The sequence below is a fragment of the Macrotis lagotis genome, chromosome 4, assembly GCF_037893015.1.
Source record: "Macrotis lagotis isolate mMagLag1 chromosome 4, bilby.v1.9.chrom.fasta, whole genome shotgun sequence".
NCBI lineage: Eukaryota > Metazoa > Chordata > Mammalia > Peramelemorphia > Peramelidae > Macrotis > Macrotis lagotis.
In genome coordinates, this window is record NC_133661.1 from 167,891,063 (window position 1) to 167,917,403 (window position 26,341).

The following is a 26,341-nucleotide window of genomic DNA, read 5'->3' on the forward strand; positions in this document are numbered from 1 at the left end:
GAATGTTAGATATCATGTAGGGTATTAAAGATTAGAATGAATACTTTTTACATGATAGACCTGGGTAATTTTCATTACATTTTGAATATATGTCATTTTATATAGTGATTATTATTATTTTAATTCAGGTTTAAATAATGAAGAGTATCAAATCGTCATTGGAAATGATACAACCCATTATATTATTGATGACTTAGAGCCAGCCAGCAATTATACTTTTTATATTGTGGCTTATATGCCAATGGGAGCCAGCCAGATGTCTGATCATGTGACTCAGAATACACTTGAAGATGGTAAGTAATCCTGTTTTGTTAAAGTATTTTGTTAAAGTTGTTAAGTATTGTTATCATCCTTTAAGCTTAAGTTCTGAATTTTTAAAATAATATAGTAATAAAAATAAACTGATTTCAGGTATGATTTTAACTTAAAATTAGTGAAGTCTACTAGAAGGTAATTTAAATTTTGTTTTATTTGTAGAAAATAATTATTAATAACTGAAAATTTTATAATTAAATTTATAATTATAAATTAAAATTTTATAATAAATTAAAATAAATTTTATCATTAAAATTATAAGACTGCCTTGTAGTTGTTTACTTAGCATTGCAACATTTAGTTGAAATTCTAAATATGATGCTTAAGTCATTGAAAAGAGAGAATGAGTTAAATTATATTAAATGTAGCTTAGAAATATTAGAGTGTGATCTTAAATTTATACAAGATCTTTTTTAAAAGGACCTTTGAAGTACCTGACATAATGTTGAGACAAATTATAGAATTTTGGAATTTTGGTGAGTTAAATTCAAGAAATTCTGGGTTGATGAGGATGTAGAGAAACAAAATTATTATAGAAATGTCTTTTTGCATAGGAAAAAGTAACACAGTCAGAATTAGAGGAAAAAAGTAAAAAAAATTTGCAGCAGATTTTTCTAATGAACATTCTTTATCCATAATATAGAGAAGCTGATGCAAATATATATATATATGTATACATATATATAATTATAAGAAAAAGAGTCATTTCCCAATAAATAAATGGTTCAGGGATTTGAAAAGACAGTTTTAAAATGAAATATTGAAAGTTAACCATAAACATTTTAAAAAAACGCTTCAAGCCATGAACTATGAAAAAATTGTGAATTGAAACAGCTCTCAGGTTTTTCTTTAATCAGATGAGCAGATATAATAAAAAAGGAAAATTACAATTAGTAGAGGCTCAGAGGGAAGATGGTTAAACAGTAGAGCTGTGAATTGATCAAGTCATTCTAAAAATAATTTGGAATTTCCCCAGTCATTAAACTGTGCATATTCTTGGACCTATTGATAGCACCTAGACACATATTTTGAAAAGATCTCAGAAAGAGATGATCCACATGTACAAAAAAAATATCTGTAGCAGTACTTTTTCTTGTAGTAAAGAACTGGAAACAAAATAGGCACCTATAATTTAGGGGATAACCAAACAAATCATGCTATATAAGTGTAATGGAATATTATTATTGCAACATAAGCTACAAATAAAGTGAATATTTCTGTAAATTAATATGGAGTCAAGTGAAGAGAACCATGAGAACATTTTTCACTCTTTGTCTCTTCTAGCCAAATCAGTGGTCAATTCAACAAGATTTATTAGAATATGCCAGGTACTGTGATAAATGCTAATGATATGATAAATACTAAAGAAAACTAAAACTAAATGTTCTCACATATTAATGGGAAAGATAATATATAAACAATGATGTATGTTTAAGTTATATATAATATATCTACATATATATGTATATATATATATATATATATATATATATATATATATATATATACATAGTGAATAGGAGGTACTTTCAGAGGTAAGATTCTACGAATGTGTTGAGTACTGAAAAGCCTCTGATAGAAGATTGGATTTGAGATAAAACTTGAAGAAACCAGAGAAATCATTCCAGTCATAGGGGACAGACACTGAAAAGGAATAAAATAGCATGATGGAGTGTTTGTCATATGTGAGAAGCAACAAGAAAGCCAGTATTGCTGAACCAAAGTTATTTGAAGGGGAGTAAGGTATAAGAGGATCGGAAAGCTAGGAAAAGATCAGGTCAGGTTGTAATGAGACTTAAAGCCAAATATAGGATTTTACATTTGGTTCTACAGGCAATATGGAGCCTCTGATCAGTAAATAAGCCAATAAGCATTTATTAGATGCTTGTTATATGCCAAAAATTGGCTAAGTGTTTGGAATACAAAAAAAGGCAAAAAGCAAAAAACAAAAACCATTCCCTGTTCTCAAGGAAATCATAGTCTGACTGAAAGAGAGAATATGAAAAGCAGTTGTGTTCAGCCAGGATATACAAGATAAATTGGAGATGATCACAAAGAAAAAGAGCTAACATTAAGGGAGATCAGAAAAGGCCTCCTGAAGAAAGTGGGATCCATTTTTTCCTGAGACTTAAAGGAAGTCAGGGAAGTCAGGAGGTAGAGATGGAGAACATTCCAGTCTTGGGGAACAATCAGAGAAAAAAAGCCCAGAACCAGAAAATGAGAGTGGCTGGTTTGCAGAACAGCAAGGAGATCAGTGTTTCTAGACTACATAATACTTGAGTGGGAAGGGAAGTAATATTTTAAGAAGACTGGAAAAGGCAGGATGGTGTCAGATTGTGAAAACTTTGCATAACAAAGAGAAGTTTGTATATTTGATTCTGGAGGTGAGAGGGAAAACCTGAAATTTATTGAATAAGGTGGTTTGAGGTCAGATCTGAATTTTCAGAATAAAAAATAGTCATTTGAGGTGAGGATGAACTGGAGTAGGAAGAGGATTGAGACAGGAAGTCCAACCAGAAGGTCATTTCAATAATTCAGGTGTTGGTTAATGTGGGTGTACAGCAGGTAGTAGCAGTAGAGAGAAGTGTGCACATATAAAAAAATGTTACAAAGACAAAACTCAACAGGATATGGCAATATATTGGATATAGATAAGGGAGTGAGAGAAAATGAAGTGAAGATGACAGGAAAATTGTGAGTCTGGAGTAGATATTGATGCTCTTGGAATAGGGAAGCTAGGAAGAAAAAAGCTCTGGAGTGAAAAATAATGAGTCTTGTTACAAATAGGTTGATTTTGAGATGTCTACAAGACATTTAACTTGAACTATCCAATCACCAGTTGGTGATACAAGACTAGAGATAAGGAAAGAAGTTAGGACTGGATATGTAGCTCCAAAAATCAGATCTAATCTATTGATTATATTGGGCTAATATTGTTCATTTAATTAAAAACAAATGAAAGACAAATTTGCTAAGTTTATATGGTAATGTAAAAATGCTTTTGCTTCATAACTTTATCATCTACTATCCTTTAAGCATTAGAAAAAGAAATTTCTGCATCTAAGAACTCTGTTTTCCTCTGTTCATTAGGTCTATTCTCTCACTTTGTTAGATCTCTTTTGAGAGGCGCTTCCTTTTTGGATGGTTACACCTTACCTTTTCCACCATGTACTAGATCGAAAGGAATTGAATTCATCTTAAAATACTTTTATTCCCTCGTTTTTTGTTCTCCCTAAAACCTTTCTTAACTGAAAAAAAAATCATTAATGATCTTTATTTCCAAGGTGGCTAGGTGGCGCAGTGGATGGAGCACCAGCCCTGGAGTCAGGATTACCTGAGTTCAGATCCTCGGAGGCTTAGTAATTGCATGACTGTGTGGCCTTGGGCGGGCCACTTAACCCCATTTGCCTTGCAAAAACCTAAAAAAAAATTATCTTTATTTCTTTTGAGATTTATTTCCTTTAGAGCAAACACAGATTCCTTACTCTTACCTTCAAATCAGCTTGCTCTACTCTACTTGTCTATTCTCAGTTCCCACTTTTTATTAAATTATACTCTCAGTCTTAGCCAAATTTCCCTCTTAATGTTTCTTATTTTTTATATTATGCATGTCAACTCATAATCTTAATTGCTTTTATTATAAGTGCATGTAGGTGACCTGGTTTCTCAGAGACTATACCAGTAGAGCATAAACTTCAGAGATTTTACCAAGCTGGAAAAATCTCCTTGCCAGATTCTCTCAGTTTTTGACCCTGGACTATTGCTTCCTGTTTTCTTTGAGAGCTTGCCTTTTTTATTACTTCTCCTCATCTTGTGGATCCCCTAAAACTATTATCCTATACTTTTCTTTCCTTTTTCAACAGTAATTCTATAAAAAATTATTTTTTTCTGCTCCACTTCCTTATCTCCCATTAACTTCTCAACATCTTGCAATTTGGCCCCCATATTACCAGTTAGCTATATCATTCTCTATGATTATTATCACTCTTTCTGAATTTACAATTGCCCCACCCCCATCATTCCTCTGTAAATTCAGTACTTTGACTCTTCAAATATTTTACGACTACTATTATTACTAGCCACAGCTAGTCCTTCTTCCCTTAGATATAGTGGAGCAACAAACACGTTTCCTGCCCTAGGTCCTTCTGTTCCTCAGTGCTTTAGGTGAATTCTTTTGCAAGACAGAGAGCACTATCACATTACATGATTAGTCAGAGCAAGCTATGCCTTTTGGTTTTCTGTAGCATTGAGGGGAAAAAAAGATTTATAGAGTCATAGCTGTAAACAGTCAGGTGATCAACAAGATGGGAGAGCTTTTTTTCTTGTATCCTCGTGACCTCTCAAACATCTCCAACATAAAAATCTTATGGAAGAGATAAAATAATTTCATTTGTTTCCATGGTCTAACACAAAAGTCTACAATCTGCTTTGTTATAGAAAGAATCTCCACCAATTGAGGAATATTAAAGAAGTATTAGTTTATTAGTAAACTTTATTAGCAGTAATTCTCTCTCTTCATTATGCACTCATCATAATTCTGTTGCTTTTTCCTGTAGAATAAAGAGAATTTAATGACTAATCAGTAACATTTGATTCCAAATTGATGCCTCCATTTTCTTATATTTTCAGTTCCTTTAAGACCTCCTGAAATTAGTTTGACAAGTCGAAGTCCCACTGATATTCTCATCTCTTGGCTACCAATCCCAGCGAAATATCGGCGAGGTCAAGTTGTACTTTATCGGGTGTCCTTTCGAATCAGTACAGAGAACTCTGTCCATGTTTTGGAACTTCCAGGAACCATTCATGAATACCTCTTGGAGGGTCTGAAGCCTGATAGTGTCTACCTGGTTAGAATTACTGCTGCAACAAGAGTGGGTTTGGGAGAGGCATCAGTATGGACTTCCCATAGAACACCAAAAGCTACAAGTGTGAAAGGTAAACTTTCTTAAACACCTTTTGGGATCAGGTGGAATCTTTTTAAATTTCATTTCCTGAAGTAGAGGATTTTTTTCTCAAGGCAATGGGGTTAAGTGGCTTGCCCAAGGCCACATGGCTAGGTAATTATTAAGTGTCTGAGGCTAAGTTTGAACTCAGATACTCCTGCCTTGACAAGACTGGTGCTCTATCCACTGCACCACCTAGCCGCCCCTAGAGGCTTTTTTCAACCACGAATTTTGAACCTAATGGTTTTATACTTGAAATTTGAAAATTTCTCTTTTTTTGTATCATTGAATTTTGCTTCCTTTGTCTGTTAGAGCAGATGTCTAAAATGTAGAATTAATTCATCTCTACAGCATTTTGGTTTCCATGTTACTGTTCTCTTTTCTTTCTTCTTTCCTATCCATTTCTTTCATTTTTTTATTTTTTCCACACCTTTCTATATTTGATTCTTTCACTCTTTTAAAAGCTTTGGTGGATTTTTTGTCCTTCATTCTTTTAACATTTTCTCTCTTCAAAATAGCCCCTTTTCTTAGAAATCTAAGTTCCCCAGAGCTTGAAGCCTGTGTCTTCTGTTGTGCATTTGACTATTTGTTAACCTTTTAGAAAACAAAACTCATTTTTTCCTAGGTAGTAGCAAGCACATAAAGCAACATCCATGCCTATTTCATTGCCCTAGTATTGACTTCAAAAATACAGAAATTCTCAGAAACATTTCACCATGTTACTATAAATTTTGACTGCATTGGGAAAACCAAGTGTCAGAGTAGTGCCCTCAATGTCTAGTGAATGGCTATTGTCTGGGAGAGAATGGGTGAAGCAGAAATTTATTTCTTTTAAGACTGACACTAATAGTAAATAATGAATTATAGAGAATAAAGACTGGTTAAAAAAAGTTCAAGAATTTGTTACACAAAGTACAAAAAAAAACCCTTACCCTCTTATAAATCATTAGTCCCCCCATAGGAGAATTTGCAAGAGAAAAGAAGTCTATTTATAATTAGAATCTTTTGCATAGAAACCTTTGGTTTGCTTAAAAAAACTGCTTTACATCCATCTTGTTTACACTATTAATTTGTATAGAAAATCTTTCTTCTTATATGGTACAAACATGAGTCTTCAGTCTCGATTAATTATCACTAATTACAAATTAAAGACTTTTTATGGTGAAGATGAGGTTTGGTTTTTGGTTTTTTGGTTTTGTTTTGTTTTGTTTTGTTTTGTTTTGTTTTGTTTTGTTTTCAAATCTGATCAGTCTGATACAAAGAACATTAGGTTTAGAGGGAAGGAGGGAACAAGTGATTATTAAGTGCTTGGTTTAGACCAGACACTGAGCTAAATGCTTAATAATTATTATTTCTCATTTGGATAAATATTCTCCAATGTCTTCTGAAATGAAGTCAGATAACTTCTCCTATTACTCCGGAGATAACCAATTTCACTGTTAGAGAACTCTAATTATTAAGAATGGGAGTTTTGATTTGTTTTGTTTTGTTTTCCCTCTAAACCTGAATAGAGCTTTCTATAACTTTCCATTCTTTGGTCTTGCTGAGGGGAGAGAAGCAGAATAAATTTAATCTCTCTCTTCTGTGTGCTAGACCTTTAATTACTGAAAAATAGGAATTCTCAGCTTTTGTAAATTAAACATGTCAAACTCTTTCAATTTAGTTTTATTTGATTGATTTTTGAGGCTCTTCACCATCAATAGCTGCCCTATTTTGGACCCTTCTAGCTTATCATTATTATTCCTAAAATGAGATTCTCAGAAGTGAACACCACACTCCAGACATGGTGTCATCAACTCTTTGTTGGTAATAACTATTAGGCAACTCTTTTGGGGGCTGGGTGGATAATGATGCTTAAAAACCATTTATTTTCTTCAGTGTTACTATTCTGATGGTGAAATTTATTTTTGGGCCCTAGATTTTCCATCAGTTTGTTAAATGTAATGCTTTTTTTTTTTTTTATTTGTTAGATCTATCACTGAGAAAGAAACTCTAAAATCTCCTTCAATTACCGCAACATTATCAATGTGCTCCCTTCATGCTTGATTCTGTCTCTGTAAATGCAGCCTGAAACTCAATATTGTTATAGATACTAAATTTTTCTTACCTGGTTAATACTTTTTACATGTTGTTTTTGTTTTTAAATCTCCAGCCCCAAAATCTCCAGAGTTACGTTTGGAGCCTCTGAATTGTACCACCATTACAGTGAGGTGGCAGCAAGATCCTGAGGACACAGCAACTGTTCAAGGTTACAAGTTATACTACAAAGAGGAAGGGCAGCAGGAGAATGGACCAATTCTTTTGGGTGCTAGTGATCTTCTTCATACTATTAGTGGATTAGGTGAGTATATAACTTCATTCTTTCTTTTTTCCTGGCTAAGTAGAACAAAGAAATTGCAGTTAAGACAGGAGAAGTGGATATAGTTACAAACGAGAGAAGAACTGAAAATGTTTTGTTTTGTTTTTCTAAACCACTGTATTACTTTCAAATCAGATTTTTGCTCTGTTGTAAGTTTTTCAAAATTTCAGTTTTTTGTATCTCTGCAAGCATTAAATTAATCCTAGTTATGAAACAAAGATGCAGGATAGAAACATCAGTTGACTTGAAGATGATCAGGAAATTTTTTGTTTAAAAGCAACCCAAGCAACTAGTACCTATATTACAGAGGAAACATGGTCGTAGGGATAGAGGTGGATCATGGTAAAAGCAGAAAGGTGACCCTCACAATTTGGGACAAAAACTGTCTTCTACCATGCAACCCATTATTTCCCTCTTAAATAGATATTTTTAAGAACAAGGTACATCAAACATGAAAAGGAGAGTCTATACTCTTCAAGAACTTCAAAGACATTAATTTATAAAATGTTGTAGAATACAAAAAACTTGGAATATCACATGTTTTAACTGTATGACAGATAATGAAAAAATAAAGAAGGAATTAGTGTACCAGAAGATCAGAATGACTAGCTAGAAAAAAAATCAGTATAGATTAGAAGGGAAGAGCAGATATAAGGATGACAAAGCAAAGGAAATCTTCTTGGAAAACACTGTAGAAGAAGGTTTATAAAGAAAGAAGTTGTGGGGAGTGGAATTTTGAATGACTGATCTGTGCAGAAAAATAACAGAAAAAAGGACAAATAAATATAAAGAAAGAAATGAATAGCTTAAGTAAATTCAAGAACTTTTTATAAAGTAGGTAAATTTAAGAAAGATGAAAGACAACCCTTTGTGAACACACCAGTGTCAAAGTAATATGAAAAAACCTAATTGCTGGGGGGAAAGTACTGACTTAAATGAAGAGGGAGATAAAAACAAACACACAAGAAATAAGGAAAGGAAAATGTAAGACTAGACATCATAACTTTAAATTAGCTAAAGCATACAGTCTGTTAAAATGAAAGAGAATGACAAGACTGGATAAGAAAAATACAACCAACTATATTTTGTATGTAAGAAAAACAGCTAAAAGCAAAGCTGAGGGGTGGCTAGGTGGCACAGTGGATAGAGTACCAGCCCTGGAGTCAGAATGTACCTGCGTTCAAATCTGGCCTCAGACATTTAATAATTACCTAGCTGTGTGACCTTGGGCAAGCCATTTAACCCCATTTGCCTTGCAAAAGCCTAAAAAATAAATAAAAGTAAAGCTGACTTATATGAGAGTCTGAAACAAAATTTATCTTGTATCAGGCAATTTTTTTCAAAGTAGGAGTTTAATCATGGTATCAGACAAAGGAAAAATTAAAATTCATAATATCAAAAAAGAAAAAGGAAAACTACATTAGCTTAGAATAAACATCAAAATTACACAAATGCAACAGATGGTATAGCATCTAAATTCTAAAGGAAAAATTAACTGAATTGTAGTAAAACATAGTTAATAAGAATAATTATAGGAAACTTCCCTTGAAATACCTCTTTCAGAAATGAATAGATCTAACAGATAAACAAAAAATGGAAATATAACAGTGAACTATTGAAAATTCTATATAAATATTTTTATATTCTGAATGGGAATATAGAAGAATATGAATGATTTTTAAAATATAGTTCAAAAATAGCTGCCTGGGGTGGCTAGGTGGCACAGTGGATAGAGCACCAGCCCTGGAGTCAGGGCAACCTGAGTTCAAATCTGGCCTCAGACACTAAATAATTACCTAGCTGTGTGACCTTGGGCAAGTCACTTCACCCTATTGCCTTGCAAAAAAATATAGCTGCCTGAGAAGATATATTCTAATTATTTCTTTATCAAGAAATAATGATTTCATTAATTTTCATTAATTTAGGAATTCACTATGAGGTATCAAGTCATGTCATAACTTCCTGACATACAAGGACCTTTGGAACTGTGTATATAGCTAATTAATACATTATTCTCACTTGTTATCAACACTACTTCTTTTCCTAGTTATTAGAGGAATCATTGTAGCTTACTCTCCATTATCACTTTATGCATTCTGACTTCTATCTGCCTAGTCTGTCACCATATTTTTTATCTGTTTCTTCTTAGAACTGATTTTTCTAAATAATTAATAGCTTAAAAGAAATAAATGTAAGTTGCCTTTAATGAGGTTATCATCTTTCTGAGAAGGCAAAACTAATATTTGTGAAACTAAAACAAACACAAAAAAATCCCATTAACAAACTGCAATAGAACAGAAATCCTATAGAATTTCAAAGACAAAGTGAGCTGGAAGATTTGAATGATAGTTAAAAAAGGAAAATCATCAATTACAACACCTAGGAGTTTACAAGAAGCAAAATTAAAGAGAGCCAACAGTAAAATCCATGGCATCTACCTATGAAGGATAGAAACAGGCTGCAAACATTGTGAACTGAACAATTTAATACAATGTGACTTGGGATGAAACCCATTATTGGGTCCTGGGTGGATATATCTTATTCAAAGGAAACAAAAAAGGTAAAAGGGAATTAGAATAGAGTAACATTGTGTATTAAGCAGTTATACAAGGAAATCTAGTAACCAAAGGGAGGCAGCATAATATAAAGTATTTCAATAAAGATAAGTAGAGGAAAAAAATTTTGATATTTACACATAGTACAAGTCATGTATAAGGAAGAATCAGATTTCAGGAGATAATCATAAACAAGTCCAGGACAGAAAAGCGATAGCATCTTGATAGAGAATTTAATTATACAGATACTTGGTCCAAGTAAAGACACTAACAATTTATTTGACATACTCTAATAATTTCAGCTTTTTAAAAATAGTGAAAGAACCTTCCCAATGGGAACTTTCCATCTGAATCTAATTATCATTAACAAAGAAAAAAATGGTTGCTGGGGTAGAAGTGATTTGATTCTTGGGGAGAAGCATTTTCTCCTAAACGCTATGATAGAAAAGATGAAAATTGGACATAATCTGATATGTGCCCTAGAATTTGGGATGCAGTTGTTAAGGTCTGAGAGGTAGGAACCTTATTGATGTAACTTTCAAGAGGAGACCAAGTGGAATATATAGAGCCTTCAAGATTGAAATTCTGATGCACAAAGAATTTCGTGTACAACTTAACTTTTTAAAAGTTATGTGCAGGGGTAGCTAGGTGGCATAGTGGATAAAGCACCAGCCTTGGAGTCAGGACTACCTGGGTTCAAATCCGGTCTCAGCCTCGGGCAAGCCACTTAACACCATTTGCCTTGCAAAAACCTAAAAAAAAAAAAAGTTATGTGCAGAATTTAGAAACAAGGAAAAATAATAGAGGATAAATAAAAAAGTGAAGCCTGCATGTTAGAAGGTTATTAAGTATGTAGATCAAGGGAATGATATATAATTTATCTGTTTTGCAAAATATTTGATACATTATCTCCTGTTCTTATGAAAAAATGGAGGGGTGTGAGCTAGACTATGGTACAATTAGCTGAATTGGAATTGGGTAAAACTCAAAGAGCTGTTATTAATGGTTGTATCTAAGCTTGTCAAGATAATCTAAGGTAGAGTGCCCCAGGGATCAATAGCTGAACTTCAACTGTTTAAGATTTTTATCAGTAATTTGAACAAAGACATAGATAGCATGCTCTTCATATTTGCATTTGACACAAAGCTCTACAGGATAGCCCACACCAGGATGTAGGTCATGATCCAAAAAGACTCCAACAGTCTAGGATATTGGATAGGATCTAATGAGTTGAAATTCAGTGAGGATACATCATAGACTTAAGACTGAAAAATATTTCAAAAGTCTGCTATTTTATAATTGAAGAAAGAGGTCCAGAAGTTGGGTTTTGCCCAAGTCTCATGGGTAAAAAAACATGTAAGAACTGGTATTTGAACCACAGTTCAAATGTTACTAGTGTAAATGCTTTCTACTGTACTATACGTTTTACACTTGGGAACAAAAACAAACCAACAAAAAAATTGTCCCAAGTATAAGAGAAGGGAGTGAGGCATGAATACAAAAACAGTTTGTCTGAAAATCATTAAGGGTTTTAGTAGAATGCAAGCTCAATAAGAATCAGTAGTGTAATATGGCAGTCAAAAACTAAATTAAGACAAAAAACTTCCAAGAATATTACTGTCAAGCACATTATCATTCTTCCTGTTTTCCAGGATTGCAACCTTAGTTTCATCTTTGACTCTTCACTCTTATTCATTTCTATCTAGTCAATCAATTGCCAAATCTTACTATTTCTGCCTACCACATATGTTGCATATGTTCTCCTCTCTTCACAGAACCACCCATTTATATCAGAACCTCATCACCTCTTACTTGGGCTATTGCAACCCCTTTTATTTAGTCTCCTGATCTCAAAAATCTCTCCAGTCCAATCCCTCCTCCAATCTTGGCCAAAGGGATCTTACTAAAGTGAAGGTTTCTTTTTTTTGTTTGTTTGTTTTTTGGGGGGGCAAGGCAATGGGGTTAAGTGGCTTGCCCAAGGCCACACAGCTAGGTAATTATTAATTGTCTTAAGTCGCATTTGAACTCAGGTCCTCCTGACTCCAGGGCTGGTGCTCTATCCACTGCACCACCTAGCCACCCCTAAAGTGAAGGTTTCTAAGTATGTTACCCACAACAAACTGCAATGATTCCTGTTATTTCTAGGACCAAGTATGAATGCTTCTTTTCATTTAAATCTCTTCCTAACCTGGCTCTTCCCATCTTTTCAATTTTTTTACATATTCCCTTCTTCATTCTGTGATCTAGTCATCTGGTCTACTTGCAGTTCTGCACACCTGCTGCTCTATCTCTATGCCTTTGTGCTGGCTCTCCCCAGTGCCTGCAATACTCACTTAACCCCATTTGCCTTGAAAAAAAAAAAACTAAAATAAATATAGATTTTAAAGCACCAAATAAGTCTTCTTGGACAGTTTGGTGGAGCAGTAGATAGTGCTGGACCTAGAGTCAGAAAGACATAATTTTAAATGCAACCCCAGACACTTACTAACTATATGACCCTGAACAAGTCTTTTAACCCTGTTTGCCTTAGTTTGCTCATCTGTAAAATGAGCTGGAGAAGGAAATAGTAAACCAGTCTAGTATCTTTGAAAGTAAAACTCCAAATGGAATCACAATGATTTAGAACAGAAACAACTGAACAACAATAAAAATGAGAAGTAGAATTATGCTTATTATGAAGTCATATGGATATATTTCTTCCTATTTAAAGATTTAGTCTTTCCTGAAAATTATAGTATAAAACATATCTTTTTTTAATGCATGTAAAGAAATTAACTTTATTTTCAGGCAGAGTTTAATTTTAGCCAAATTGACTTGAGGACTTAAATAAGTCAAACGGCCCCTTGACCATTGTTAATTGTTGGGGTTTTCCTATCTGCAGCATATAACCTACTAAAAATTTTAAGAATATATGAGAGAAGCATTGTACTGTTTTAACTGGACTACTGACTATCCGTGACCATTTTTAGTCATAGCATCTGGCAGTTGCCCTCTGTTAAACAGAATAATGTGACCAGAGATTTAAAAAAAAAAAAACCTGTTTGTGTATTGAATGTTGAATATTTGTTTTCACTGTGCTTTAATTATATTAAAAGTAGAACCCTCTATTTATTATAAAGGATTCTTAACAGAAAATGATTTTAATTATTTAATAAATGAAATTTGAAGTGGAATACTAACAGGGATGTGTTGGTAAATTTTAAACAACCAACTCTATATTATTTTAAAAATGTACTTTTGGACACCCCTTTAAGTTTAATTTATATTAGTACTTTTCCAATCCCTTTCTTGACAACAAAACAATAAGTCAAGCTCTGACTGGTAGTGTTAGCTGATTTCCGAAGTGCAAATGCTCACAATGAAAATCGACTCTTATAAACCAGTTTTTACTGACTGCAAAAAATCCCTAAATATACCTGCTTAAAATGTACAAATTCAGTTTGACCAAAACATTTGAATGAAAATCTGAAAATAACTTTTAAATTTACTACAACCCTCTTCTCTGATGTCCTGAATATATATCCCTTTTTTCCAATCATATTTCTTCCTTAGGTAACAAAATATCTAGTAATCAGGTATCTTATATTCTATCATCTTTATTAATGCAAGCATATCTAGATTTCCAGTAAGAAAGTCAACTGATTTGCAAATTTCCATTCATGAAATATTTATTAAAAATCTTCTGGGTGTCAGATAATCATAATACTTTTGTGCGAGATGAAGAAATATATGAGACCAGGCCTTGCTAAATAGATATTTTTATTATACTGGGGATGGTATTAAAACAAGAAAAGGTTTTCTGGTTAACTTGGACATAAACAGGAAATTCAGTTAGCTGTTCAGAATACCTGTTTCTTTAGATATTCAGTTATTTGAATATTTTTGCACCCATTATTCAGGAGCAACTGTGTGGCATGGTTGAAAGAGTCAGAGGTTTGAATATTAACTCTGTCTCTTCACAATCTCTGTATTTGACTTTCTATATTTTAATGTTATTTTATCAGTGCAATCAAGGCAATAAAAATTGTTAGATGCCACAAATGGAATAAAAGGGATAATTCCATACACTAGTTAACTATCAGGATCAGAAAAGATCCTAGAACAAGCCTAGAGCACTAAGTTGTCTCAATACAAGCAAATTCAATTTACCAATCTTAAAAGTCTTAAACTTAGGTCAAAAATTTAATTTTACAAATTTAATATAAATGATGAATGAATGAAAAAGAATTTATCATGTACAAAACAATATGCTAAGCTCTGAATATACAAATAAGAAAATAAGACAGTCACAACTTTCAAAGAGTTGTAGCCTCCTAAAGGGAAGATAAAACTACTATATGGAGGTTCAGGAACAGGGTAATGGAAACACCCTTAATTTGATCCTTAGTTTGAAACAAAAGGGCTTACTTCATGCCATTTTCATTGATTAAGCTAAATTCATTTTTGATTCTGAACTCTTTGTTAGTACCAAACACCTTGGTGGTAAGAACTCTTTTTCAGATCTTGTGTAGCTGTAGGTAACTGCTCCAGAGGAAGTGGCCAGGTCATTTCTCCACAGGGTTGCTTCTCCGAGTGATGGTTGTGGGGGCTGGGCTGGAAGCAGGACTGGTGGTCTGAGAAGCAACTGCTAGTTTGTGTCTCTGCAGGAGCTGCTCACTTGGACCATTGCTGTAAGGGTCAGGCCAGAAGTGACTTGGGGGATGGTACTGTTTGCAAGATTCTTGGGCAAAAAACACTAGGTTACCTGCATTCTTCTCAAAGTAATGAGCTGTGATTGAGGTGGCCCACCTGGCACTTCACTCCTCCTATCTTTCTTTCTGGGCATTTTGCTGATTTGGCCTGGGTTGGTGGTGGTAATGCCCATGTCTACAGAAGTAGCCCATTTGGACAGTGGCTGGAGACTGAAGTATATTTTGTTTGAGTTTTACTCTAGTAAAATGCTAGGGAGTTTTTTTTTTTAGGATTTTTGCAAGGAAAATGGGGTTAAGTGGCTTGCCCAAGCCACACAGCTAGGTAATTATTAAGTGTCTGAGACCAGATTTGAACTCAGGTACTCCTGACTCCAGGGCTGGTGCTCTATCCACTGTGCCACCTAGCTGCCCCAACTCTAGAGAGTTTTACTGAGTTGAACACAATAGAAAAGGCAGCTGGTGGCAGAGAGGCAGTGTAGAGTCCTGTAACTGGAGTCATGTAGACCTGAGTCCACATGTAACCTGAACATTTACTAGCTGGGTGATCCCCAGAAAGTATTTAACCCCATAGTTTGCCTCATTTTTATCACCTGTAATATGAACATAATAAATAGCACCTCCCTCACATGGTTGAGAGTATCAAATGAAATAATTTTGGTTTAAAAGAGAAAAAGAGCTTTGCACAGTGTCCAGCACCTAATGGCTGTTTTATAAATAGCACCTTCCCCTTCTCCTTCCCCTTCTGTAGGAGTCAGCTGTGTGACATGGCAGCCCAAAAGTTATAATAATAATGAAGTCTTGGGTTGTGTTACATTTCTGAAACATTATGTTCAGTTATGGGTATCATAATTTAAGATATTGAAAGTTGGATTACAAAGGACTCTTGATTCCACACCAGCTGACTTAGGGAGGGTCAGCTTGGAAAAGAGAATAATCAGGGGTCAATGAAGCCAATTTCAAATTTTTCAAGGATTGGCACATGGATGAGGGACTTGGGCGATTCTCTTTAACTCCAGAAGACATAAGTAGTAGGCAATGGGCTAAAATTGCAAAAAGGCAAATTAGGCTTGATGTTAAGAGAAAACCTTTTAACTATGGTTGGTTCTGGCAACCCCCTCATTGGAGGTCTTTGATCGGAGACTAGACAATGACTTTCCAGGTAGGTCATTTTCAGGATTTTTTTTTTTATTATGAATCCCTTTGATGGTAAGAAGCTTGTGAACCCCTTCTCAGAATAATGTTTTGTTGCTTACCTTCATAACTGAGAGAAATGTTAAATCTCAGAAAGAGATCAATGAAGTAAAAAATGTAAATACAGGCCTCCTGAAATATATCTACAACTCCTTGTAGATAGGGGCTAGGTGGAGTCCATGGACTTCAGGTTAAGAATTCTTTATTGACCTGATAGCTTCAAAATACTCTTCTATTTAGTACCTTTATATATGACCTTGGACAAGACATCTGTACAATGATGATAGCACTACTACTATATGACTTTCCTCATAAAATTGTTGTAAAGATCAAATAAAATAGTGTTAGCACTTTGTAAATGATAAAGCATAATATGTGTCAGTTTTTATTTTTTATCAATGAAAGTGATTTTATTTATTACTAACTCTTAGCCCTATCAAGGCTTTTATCTAGCATTATAACCTTTAGAACTATTAGTGTTTAAGAAAGATAATTATAACATAGTACACTCCTTAAAAACTATGAGAAACATGTTGATGTTCCTGTTTTGATTTACTTTGACAATTTAAAACATAAATATAGTTTAAAGTTTCAGTCATTAGCATTTAAATAAAAATTATTAAATGGCTTCACTGTGCAAGGCCCTGGTCTCTAAAGACAAAACAGTTGATTTCCTTAAGAATTGTACATTCTACTGGATGTATGCATCAGGTTTACAAATAAGTTTAACACAGGGAAAATTAAAGAATAAAAGCACTAATTAGCACCTGAGGAGAGGGAGAAGTCTTCACAAAGGAAATGATGTCTGGCTGAGCTTTGAAGGGCTGAGAAAAATTTGTAAAAGTTGAGATGAGGGTGGGAGGAGTAAGACATGAGAGTGCAACGGGGGGAAGTGAGGGGGGTCTCAGTCAGAAAATAGCCTGACTTTCTAGTTGGGCTAGAACATAATTTCATAAAAGGGACCAGTATGAAGAAAAAGAAAAAAAAAATAAGAATGGTAAGTGACCACCAGACTGTGAACTGCCTTCACTTTTTTGTACACTAATGGGTCAACTTAGTGTTCTTTAAATATGTGATCATTAAAAATATCTTTATTATTAAAATATATTATTAATAATATAATTTTGTTGAATAAGTATAACTAATAACATCCAGAATCATTTCTTGTCTTGTAGAGAGTTTTCAAACCCTCTAATGTAAAATGGATTCTGATATATGATTAATGACAGAGTCAATAAACTCTTTATAATTGTTGCTATTTCAAAGAGCTTTGACTGCTTTATTAAATATAGTTGTATGTGTTAAAAGGTCAAAATACTGTAAATCATTAGGATGTTTCTTAAGAGGCATGTCAAATAATTTTGAGATTTTCTTGTTAATTGTTCAGCAGTCCGTTTTTATTTTTAATATTTAAAGGGAATTTTAGGTTATTTATAGAAAGAATGGTAAAATTATGTCAGATTCCTAAAGACACTTCTCACTATTAGGCGATATACTCACCAAAAAGTATTCAAGACTTCACACCTATTGTAGAACTCATACATGCTCATTTGACGTAGAGAATTGGTAAGACAGAGGTATCCAAAGGATCTTATTTAGTCTTTCTTTTAACCATAGGAAGAACTTTAGTGAATTAAGTTCTTTTTATTGGTGGAAATACCTTGTGAACCCCAGTGGAGTACTTGTCTTGATAAGAACTGAGAACATTTTAGGAAATAATTTGCCAATTTTATAATGCATATGATTCATGTTAAAAGGATAGCAAATATCTCTTAAAAAGGAAGACTTGTACTCCATATATCCCTCTCTTATGAAGGGAACCTCATAATAATTCTCTGAGACATCCAAAGTTCTGGAAATATCTCATAATTGAAGCAGCTATGGGAGATCTTGGGATGGCCAATGCAGAATATACTTCTACTATATTTTGTCCCGTGGTAATTAATAAAAACAGCAAAAGTAATAATAACTAGCAATTATATAGCACTTTTAAAATTTGGAAAGCACTTTACATATATAATATCTCATTTAATCTTCACCTCAACTCTGGGAGGTAGGGGATATTATTATCACCATTTTGCAGATGTAGAAACTGAAAGAAAGGTTAAGTGACTTGGGTCACACAGTTAATAGTATTTGAGATTGGATTTGAACTCAGGCCTTCCTGACTCCAGATCCAGTGTACTTATCTTCCTACCAACTTAGTTGCCTGAGTTTCTAATGTATATCTTAACATCTTTCTGCAGATTGACTTTAGGTGAGTTCCTTCTTATTTAAGAGTAAACTCAAATCTAAGTGGAAGTTCATGTTATTAGAAAAGCAAATATCCCTTAAAAAGGAAGACCTGTATTCCATATATCCTTATCTTTGGAAGGGAATTTCATATTCTTTTGTTATAAAATTATTTGGAATTGAATTTCAATAGAGGAGACATTATGTTTAATGACTAGATTGTATTATTTTATCTTAAAGACCATCTGTTTTACAATGACATTTGTTTATGTTAGATTACTATGCATTCATTTTTCAACCAACTATTTTCTGAGACCTGTGTAAAATTCCGTTTTTGCATTTACTACAGGGCAAGATCTTTGGATACATACCACACATTTTTTTTGCCTCTATATTCACTTCTTCCTGTGCTTAAATATGTTTTTTACTATTAGCAGACATTGTCCAACAGTGAATCTTTATGATTGCATTCCTTCATTCTTTCCTTTCAGAAAAGGCCTCAAAATAGGGTTCATTTAACTAAAGTTAGAGTTTTCTTTAAAGGAGTTGTTTTGAAAGCCACCTACTGTGTAGCCCGGAAAATGACTAGCAAAGTATGAATACAAACTAAAACAAATAGATTTTTAAAAATGTAATGCTCCATTAATTATCTTTAAATGACTCTCTCCAACAATGTTTAATCCATTTTCAAACTAAACCATAGTGAGATTACAATTCATTCTTTAATGAATTTAAGTCATTCATCCACTATGCTCTATTCCTTTGGACAAGTGAACACAAATTATAAAAATTCAGTTCTTTGATGCAATTCAAAGATACTAAATGCAATTGTTTTTAGCTTGACTTTTTAGAAGGTGGACATTTGAATTCTTAAATCTGAATTTCTTGTGCATTTCTATAATAGAATATTATCCTGTAAGTATAGATTGGATTTTTTTCTATAAATGATTTTATTTTACTTTTCCATATCAAAGTTTATTGATTTTCTGTGCATCCATGCAGCAGGTATTTAAAATATATAAATATATGTATATATGTATATGTATCTATATATTTTTGTTTATATACTCAGTGACTCTCCCACAAAAATGTAAGCTCATTAGGAATGGGGATTGTTTTAGCCTCTGTTTCCCTACCACATAGCATAGTGCTATAGACCCATACCAGACAGTCAGTATCTATAGATTGATTGATTAATGACCTCATCAGCACCCACAGTTTCTGCTATTTCTATCCTGATTTCTTCTAAATGTATATATTCAGTCCTAGCCACTACTAAACTCCAGTACTGCTTAACCCATTACCTAATATACATTTCATATTTAATTTATTATATAATATATATCAAACTCAACATGTCCAAAACATAATTATTTTCTTTTTTCAAAAATCTACTCATTTCCCTAATTTTCCAGGTTCATAATTTCATTGTCATTCTTTCCCCTTCATTGTCACGTGCTGACAAGTCCATTCGAGTCTACCTCTATAACATATCTCATAAGTCTCCTTCTTTCCACTCACATAGCCTAAATCACCTCTTGCTAATAGTATTGCAGTAGCTTTCTAGCATGTCTTTTTTCTTCCAGTCTTTTCCCTCCTCCAGTTGTTCCTGTTTATGATGATGATGATGATAATGTTTGTCCTTCATTTTCAAAAAAACCCATAACATCAGGGAGGTGATGCCATGGCAAAGACATGTATTGGATTTGAGTGAAGGGAGTGCTGTGCTAAGCCTCACTTTCTCCTCCAGAGCCATCTGAGTTCAGTGGCTAGATATGAATCAGGATGACTAGAGATGGCCCTGGATGTGAGGCCATCAGGGTTAAGTGACTTGTCCAAGATAGTACAGCTAGTATGTGTCAGTTGGTTTCAAACTCCTGTCCTCCTGACTCTAAGGCCAGTGCTCTCTCCACTGTACCACATGGCTGCCCATTCATTTTCATAAATGCCAGTTTGATATTCATATAGAGTAGGCCAGACCATGCCACTACTCCCTAATACTTTTTGAATTGAATAGAATCCTTTATGTTTGTTATTTAAAGACTTTTGCAATCTACTTCCAACCTATCTTTCCTACTTTGACTTCTTATTTCTTCCCCTCTGTTATATACTTGGAGTTCTCTCCCACCTTCTCTCTCCCTTTTGGTAACCCTAGCTTCCCTCAAACTATAGTTCACTTGTTATCTCCTATAAGATACTTTCTCTGATCCTTCTTTCTCAAATTACCCTTAAAATATGTGTATCTGCAGTGGATGCAGCTAGGTGGTACAGTAAATAGAGCACTGGCCCTAGAGTCAGGAGGATCTGAGTTCTAATTCAGCGACATACACTTAATTGTCTAGCTTGTGGGACCTTGGGCAAGTTACCTAATGCTATTGCCTAATCCTCCCCACCACCACCACTACCCCCAACAAAAATATGCATGTCTATATGTGTTGCTTTATTCTAATAGAATTTAATTTTCTTAAGGGGAAAGACTAATTTGACTTTTTGTCTCTATCTCCAGCACCTAGCAAATTTCTATGTGGTGACTCTTTAAATGGTCACTGAATGGGATTTAGAATGATCTCTCCTTCCTCTGAGCTTTCATAGTATTAAGTTAGGTCAGCTGAGTAGTAAGGATAGTGAATAAAGTGTTAGATTTAGAAAGACTTGAGTTTGAATTCTGCTATACTATAACTGTGACTCTAGGCAAGTCACTTAACCTCTCTCTGCCTCAGTTTCTTTATGGAATAAAATGGGATAATCACAGAGGATTGTTGGGAGGCCCAAATGAGATAACACATTTAAAAGACATTACAAACTTTAAAATGCAATTATAGACACTGATTGTCATTATTATTGACTATAAATGTGCTCTTAACTAATTCTTCCTTGAGTCCCAGTTATATGTCTCTTCTCATATCCCCAGGTATACTATAATCCTCTTAAGGCCAGTTGGAGGCCCAAAGAACTTAACTGAAGAAAGGTCATAGTGCATATAGTATGTAGGACTTAAAGCAGGGTCTGTCTCATACCTCTCTCTTTGTATCCCAAGCATAATTTTTGTTGTTTTGTTCAGTCATGTCAGACTCTTTGTGATCCCATGAATGGCAGTTTTCATTTTGGTAAAGATATCTTCATTTCCTTTTCCAACTCATTTCCCAGATAAGAAATTGAGGCAGATTAAGTGACTTGCTCAGGGTCACCTAACTTGTAAGTGTTTGAAGCTGAGTTTGAACTTGGGTCTTCCTCATTTCAGTCTGATTGCACTATCTATTGAGTTATCTAGCTGCCTCTGTAAGCACATGATACAAAATGTTTAATAAATATTCATAGACTCTAATTAGCATAATTGAAGTGCAACCTATTTCCATTAGCCTATTTGTTGGACAAGACTCTACTGTCAGCATTCCCAGATTTCATGATGGGATAGAATGAGGCCCTCCACAAATCATTGAACAATTAACAAAAGGATGTTTATTTTATTTATCCTAACACAATAAGGATGTGCAACAAGGATAGAGTGATACTTAGCTCCTTTGGACTCGCCCCCCTCATCACCAAATGGAAACACATCTGGTCATCACAAAGGGTATGGTATAGGGTGTGATTCACCTGGCCTGCAGAAATCTACCACGTTAGAGGGGGCTGGACTCCATGGGAGTGGGATTTTTTTAGGTGACCAAGAAGCTGCCTCAGGAAAACAGTCAAATCAGGTCCTGGGGACTGATTTATATCCTTTCAATCTTAATCAAGGAAAGGAGGCAGGCAGGGCTAATTCATATTGTTGGGAATGTGCTGGTTTTAGTTCTATCACAGTGCTATTCTGGGTGAAGATATCTGGTAAAAGTTTTAGAAACTATCAGTGTTCTCATCTATAAAATAAGGAAAATAATCTACGTTGTCCCTTCTAAACCTAACATTTTGTGAACTCCTCTGATTTTCTACTGTACCTTTTGGAAAGTTTGCTTAGGTAAGATGTATCTGGAACAATACAAAGGTGAAGGAAAACCTTTGGGGAAGGACATAAATTAGAGTATAATTATATACATTACTCTTTCATTTTAGCATCTTCTAAAGTTACATAGATCTATATGGTTTTTTTATAGGTTAGACTCTTAGCATCATAGAACTAGAATTTGTAGGCTCTTCAGAGATCATTTAGTTCAGCTCCTCATTTTATAGGTGAAGAAACCAAGGCCAAGAGAAGACAAAATGATTTGCCCAAAGTTGCACACTATAAGAGGCAAGATTTAAACCCAAGTTCTCTCATTCCAGAGTTGGTGGAATTTAGAGCTCATAGAACTGAACATTTGCCCAGACTGAGACAAAACTAATACTACTTTATTTGGAAAAAATCATTTTATTTAAACTTCTTGATTTTAAAAATAGAAAAGTTTCTGATGGGTCAGAAGAATGTGAAATAGGCAGTAAGGAGAAGGAATAAGCGGTAATGACACAGATTTTGCTACAGCATAGCAGAAAGGTATCAATTTGCATTCCTAGACAAATACCTGGAGATGTTCTACATTCTTGAACTTTTAAAGTACTTAACATCAGACCTTAGGTGTAATGCTGATTAAATAATTCAGTAAAATGGACTAGTCATTTCAGTTTTATCAACAGGAAACGAGCATAGAATATTGGAGCAAGCAGTGAATGAATTGGTTGGTTAGGGATCCTAGGTTCTATTTTTGGTTCTTGTGATCTTGAGCAAGTCACAATCTCTCTGGACTCAGTATTTCATCTGAAAGATGAGAGGGCAGACCAAATAAGACTCACAACAAACCCTTCCAGATATAAAATCAGTTATTTAAAATGCGTTTATTGAAATTTCAGGATAATATGATTTCAACCTATGAATCTTGAATTAAAGATTTTTGACTTCCTGAGTGTTACTTGATATAGTTCAATATTACGGAAACTGAATCCCACAAATCAGAGATGTACCCTGATTAATCATAGTTCTATATTATAGATTGAAAAACTGACTTGCTCCAACATATTAATTGCACAGTTGCAAATATATTTAATATTCTAAGTAAGTACATCTTCCTTGCCTGTTGTATCCAAGAGATACTCTTACAGCATATAGTGCATACAGAAAGGTAAATAGTGGGGACAGGTTACCCCCTACCCTACCTTTTTATTCTTCTCCCAATTTAACTGATAGTTTGTTGCATTCTGAAGTTTTTAAAGGCCTATTGTAAGCAGAAATATTTATAGAGTATATAAGAGTTGTAAAGAATTTAATGTATATCATTTTATAGTTTCAAAATCTTCATATTTTGAGGAATTTTGTTTTAGACATACAGTGTATTTTAAATTTCAATTTTAAACAAAAAATCAAGTAATTGTATTTCATAGGTTCTAAAACATTTGAGGCTTTATGAAAATATGGCTTATTGTTGAGTCATGTTTTTATTTGTGAACAACAGCTATTCTTTTAAAAAATGATTAAGTAAATAAAAGTCCCTTCAATAGACTGAAATATGTGCATTTGTGCTTTCAGGAGGTTTGAAGTTGCTTTTACTACTTTAGCATCTGTGCAATAAATTCACTCTTTTGCCAGACAATAAGGGGGAGGGGGTTGAGGTGTTGGGGGCATAAGTTTTGCAACTTTCTTTTCTTTCTATAAAACCACAAGTAACATTTGCCTGGGGAAAACCATTTTTTAGCCATAGAAAACTTTAACTTTCTTTTTCTTTCTGAAATTAGTCTGGACTTTTGCTGTAACTCAGATACTGAAGTTTGTTTTCTTGTTAAAAAGAGTAAAGAAAATCTATCTCCCCTAAAACTGCAGAGCACAGATAACCCTTTGACCTTTGGCACTGAGTAAAGATTTACAGTACTTATATAACCTCACTTCATTTGCCTAACTTAAAAGGGCCTTAAATAAAGTAAGACCCCCTGTGTTGGTTAGAGGAATAAGGAGGAGAAGAAAATTTCATTATTTTAAGTGACAATGCATTTTTACCAGTCCATAAAATGAAAAAGAAAATGCTAATTGTGCCATGTTTACAATTAACTTCTTTCTATTTGAAAAAAGAGCAATTTGAATCAAACCTAAGGATAGTCTTTGAAAAACAGACTCTCACAAAACCTCCTCAATTCTCACCACTGCCAATATGACCCCCCCCCCCAGTTAAAATATCTATGTAGTTTTTCTTTTGGCAAAGCAACATTTCAAGAAACAACTCTTGTGATGGATTGAAAATCTAAAGGTCAGGGGGATAACAAAACATACTTTTGTTGCAGAAATTTAAAAAAAACCCAATATCTGAAGATTTAAAATGTGAAAATTATATAAGAATATTTTAATTTATTAGGCTGTATTTCTTCAATAACACATTTCCTTTGTTTATACAATTCTATGAATTAAAAATAAAATTTGATGGGTATTTCTCACATCTGTTTATCACTTCTTAATGTATCTCTAGTAGGACAGAATTTACAATCAATTTTCATATTTTAGTAGATAATATCTTCAAATATATTATTCTAACTTTGCTTCTATGTGCATATCTCTTGAAATGTATGAAAATAGTTTAACCACTAATAAGCATTTGGAGTATAGATTTTTTCCTTTATCTCTATTTCACTTGTTAACAGAAAGTCTTAAAAATGGAGACAAATAAGGCTCATTTTTTAACTGGTCAAAGGTTGAGGCAACTTTTTTCATAATTTAATGTTTTGTAGTTTTTTTAGAATAAAACTTTTAACTGATATTTTTTCTTAATGTGAAGGACTAATTCTTAAACCAAACACTTCATTACCCTATTTTGTAAAGGTTTATTAGGACGGTAAAATACTTGAGGCATGCATCGAAAACAGTATCTCCTTAGAAAAGGGAGAAGTCCTAGTGTAGGAAATTAAATCAACATTCTCCATTAATCATACTACATGTCATCCCCACAGACCACTCTGGAAGTTTGTAGTGAATGTGAAGAGCCTTTAGATGTGTGAGGTCCTTTAAAGGTCTAACTAAGTCAAAGGGAAAAGAGTCTTGAAAATGCCATCATTAGCACATGAAAGAGATTTCAGGGTAGGCAAGAAGAAAGCATTTGCTGTGTAGGAACAGTTAACAATTAAAGATTTTTTTCCTAGTTTTATTTTTAAACTTCATTTTTAAACTTCTAATATAAAATTTTAATTTGGTGCTAAATAGATGATGGATTTTGCTAAAATTTAGTGGTTTTATTCATTTAGCAAATATTTGATAATTACTCAAGTAGTTAAGCATTACTTGCTAGAGCTGGAGGTTTTCCCTGCCTTCCTAGGTTTTACAGAATTGTTGGGGAAATATTTTTTATTCAGCATTTAATCACTGTAATTCTGATATGTAACATGGAAAAATTAATGCCTCAATACTTAAAGAAGTACTGTATTTGATGCTAAGCAAGTATGTTTTTGGTTGTAATATACTTCTTCAGTCTTAGTTGTTTGGCTTATCTGTGTAGATTGAAGAGAGGGGAAACAACTTTTTTCTTACTTTTATATTATTAAATGTTTCCTAATGTATTTTTTAACTTTTGGGTGAATTTTGTCCATTTTAGCAAACATGGAATATTTTCTCTTTGCCCTGTCTTTCCTTATTACAAATTTAACTCCCTTGTAAAACCTTTTTTTCTTCAAAGCAAGTCAACATTAATTCTGTGTTTATATATTTTAGGTATATGTCAGTTAGCTATTATTAGATTAATGAAAAATAATTAGATGGGCATAACCATTTACTTTTGGAATATAGATATTTTTTCAGTTCATGAAATGAAAAGTATTGAAATATTTTTAGTCTGCTGTGCATTATGCAACATATTCTCTCTGTTTGATTCTTTCTTAAATCCTTATTTCATCAAATCTCAGAGTGTTTACTCATTCAATCAAGAGAAGGAACTTTGTTCCCCCCCCCAAAAAAAATGTTATATTATAACTGCAAAATTCAGTCAATTATGAGAATGTTCCTGAATAACCTATATTGCTTGCTGTCTCCATGAGGGGGAAAGGTAAAGAGGAGGGAGAAAATTTGGAACTGAAATTTTTTTTTTAAATGAATGTTAAAAAATTTTAATGTAT

General features: G+C 33.6%; 1 protein-coding gene across 1 annotated transcript in view; it reads left to right on the forward strand.

Annotated features, from left to right (window-relative positions):
* PRTG (protogenin) overlaps positions 1-26,341 on the forward strand; it is a 134,767-nt gene that overhangs the window by 69,817 nt on the left and 38,609 nt on the right. Inside the window, exons 9-11 of the mRNA XM_074234616.1 lie at positions 129-293; positions 4,945-5,250; positions 7,411-7,599. Of these exons, the coding sequence (XP_074090717.1) occupies positions 129-293; positions 4,945-5,250; positions 7,411-7,599 (660 nt within the window). The remainder of the gene's footprint in view (positions 1-128; positions 294-4,944; positions 5,251-7,410; positions 7,600-26,341) is intronic.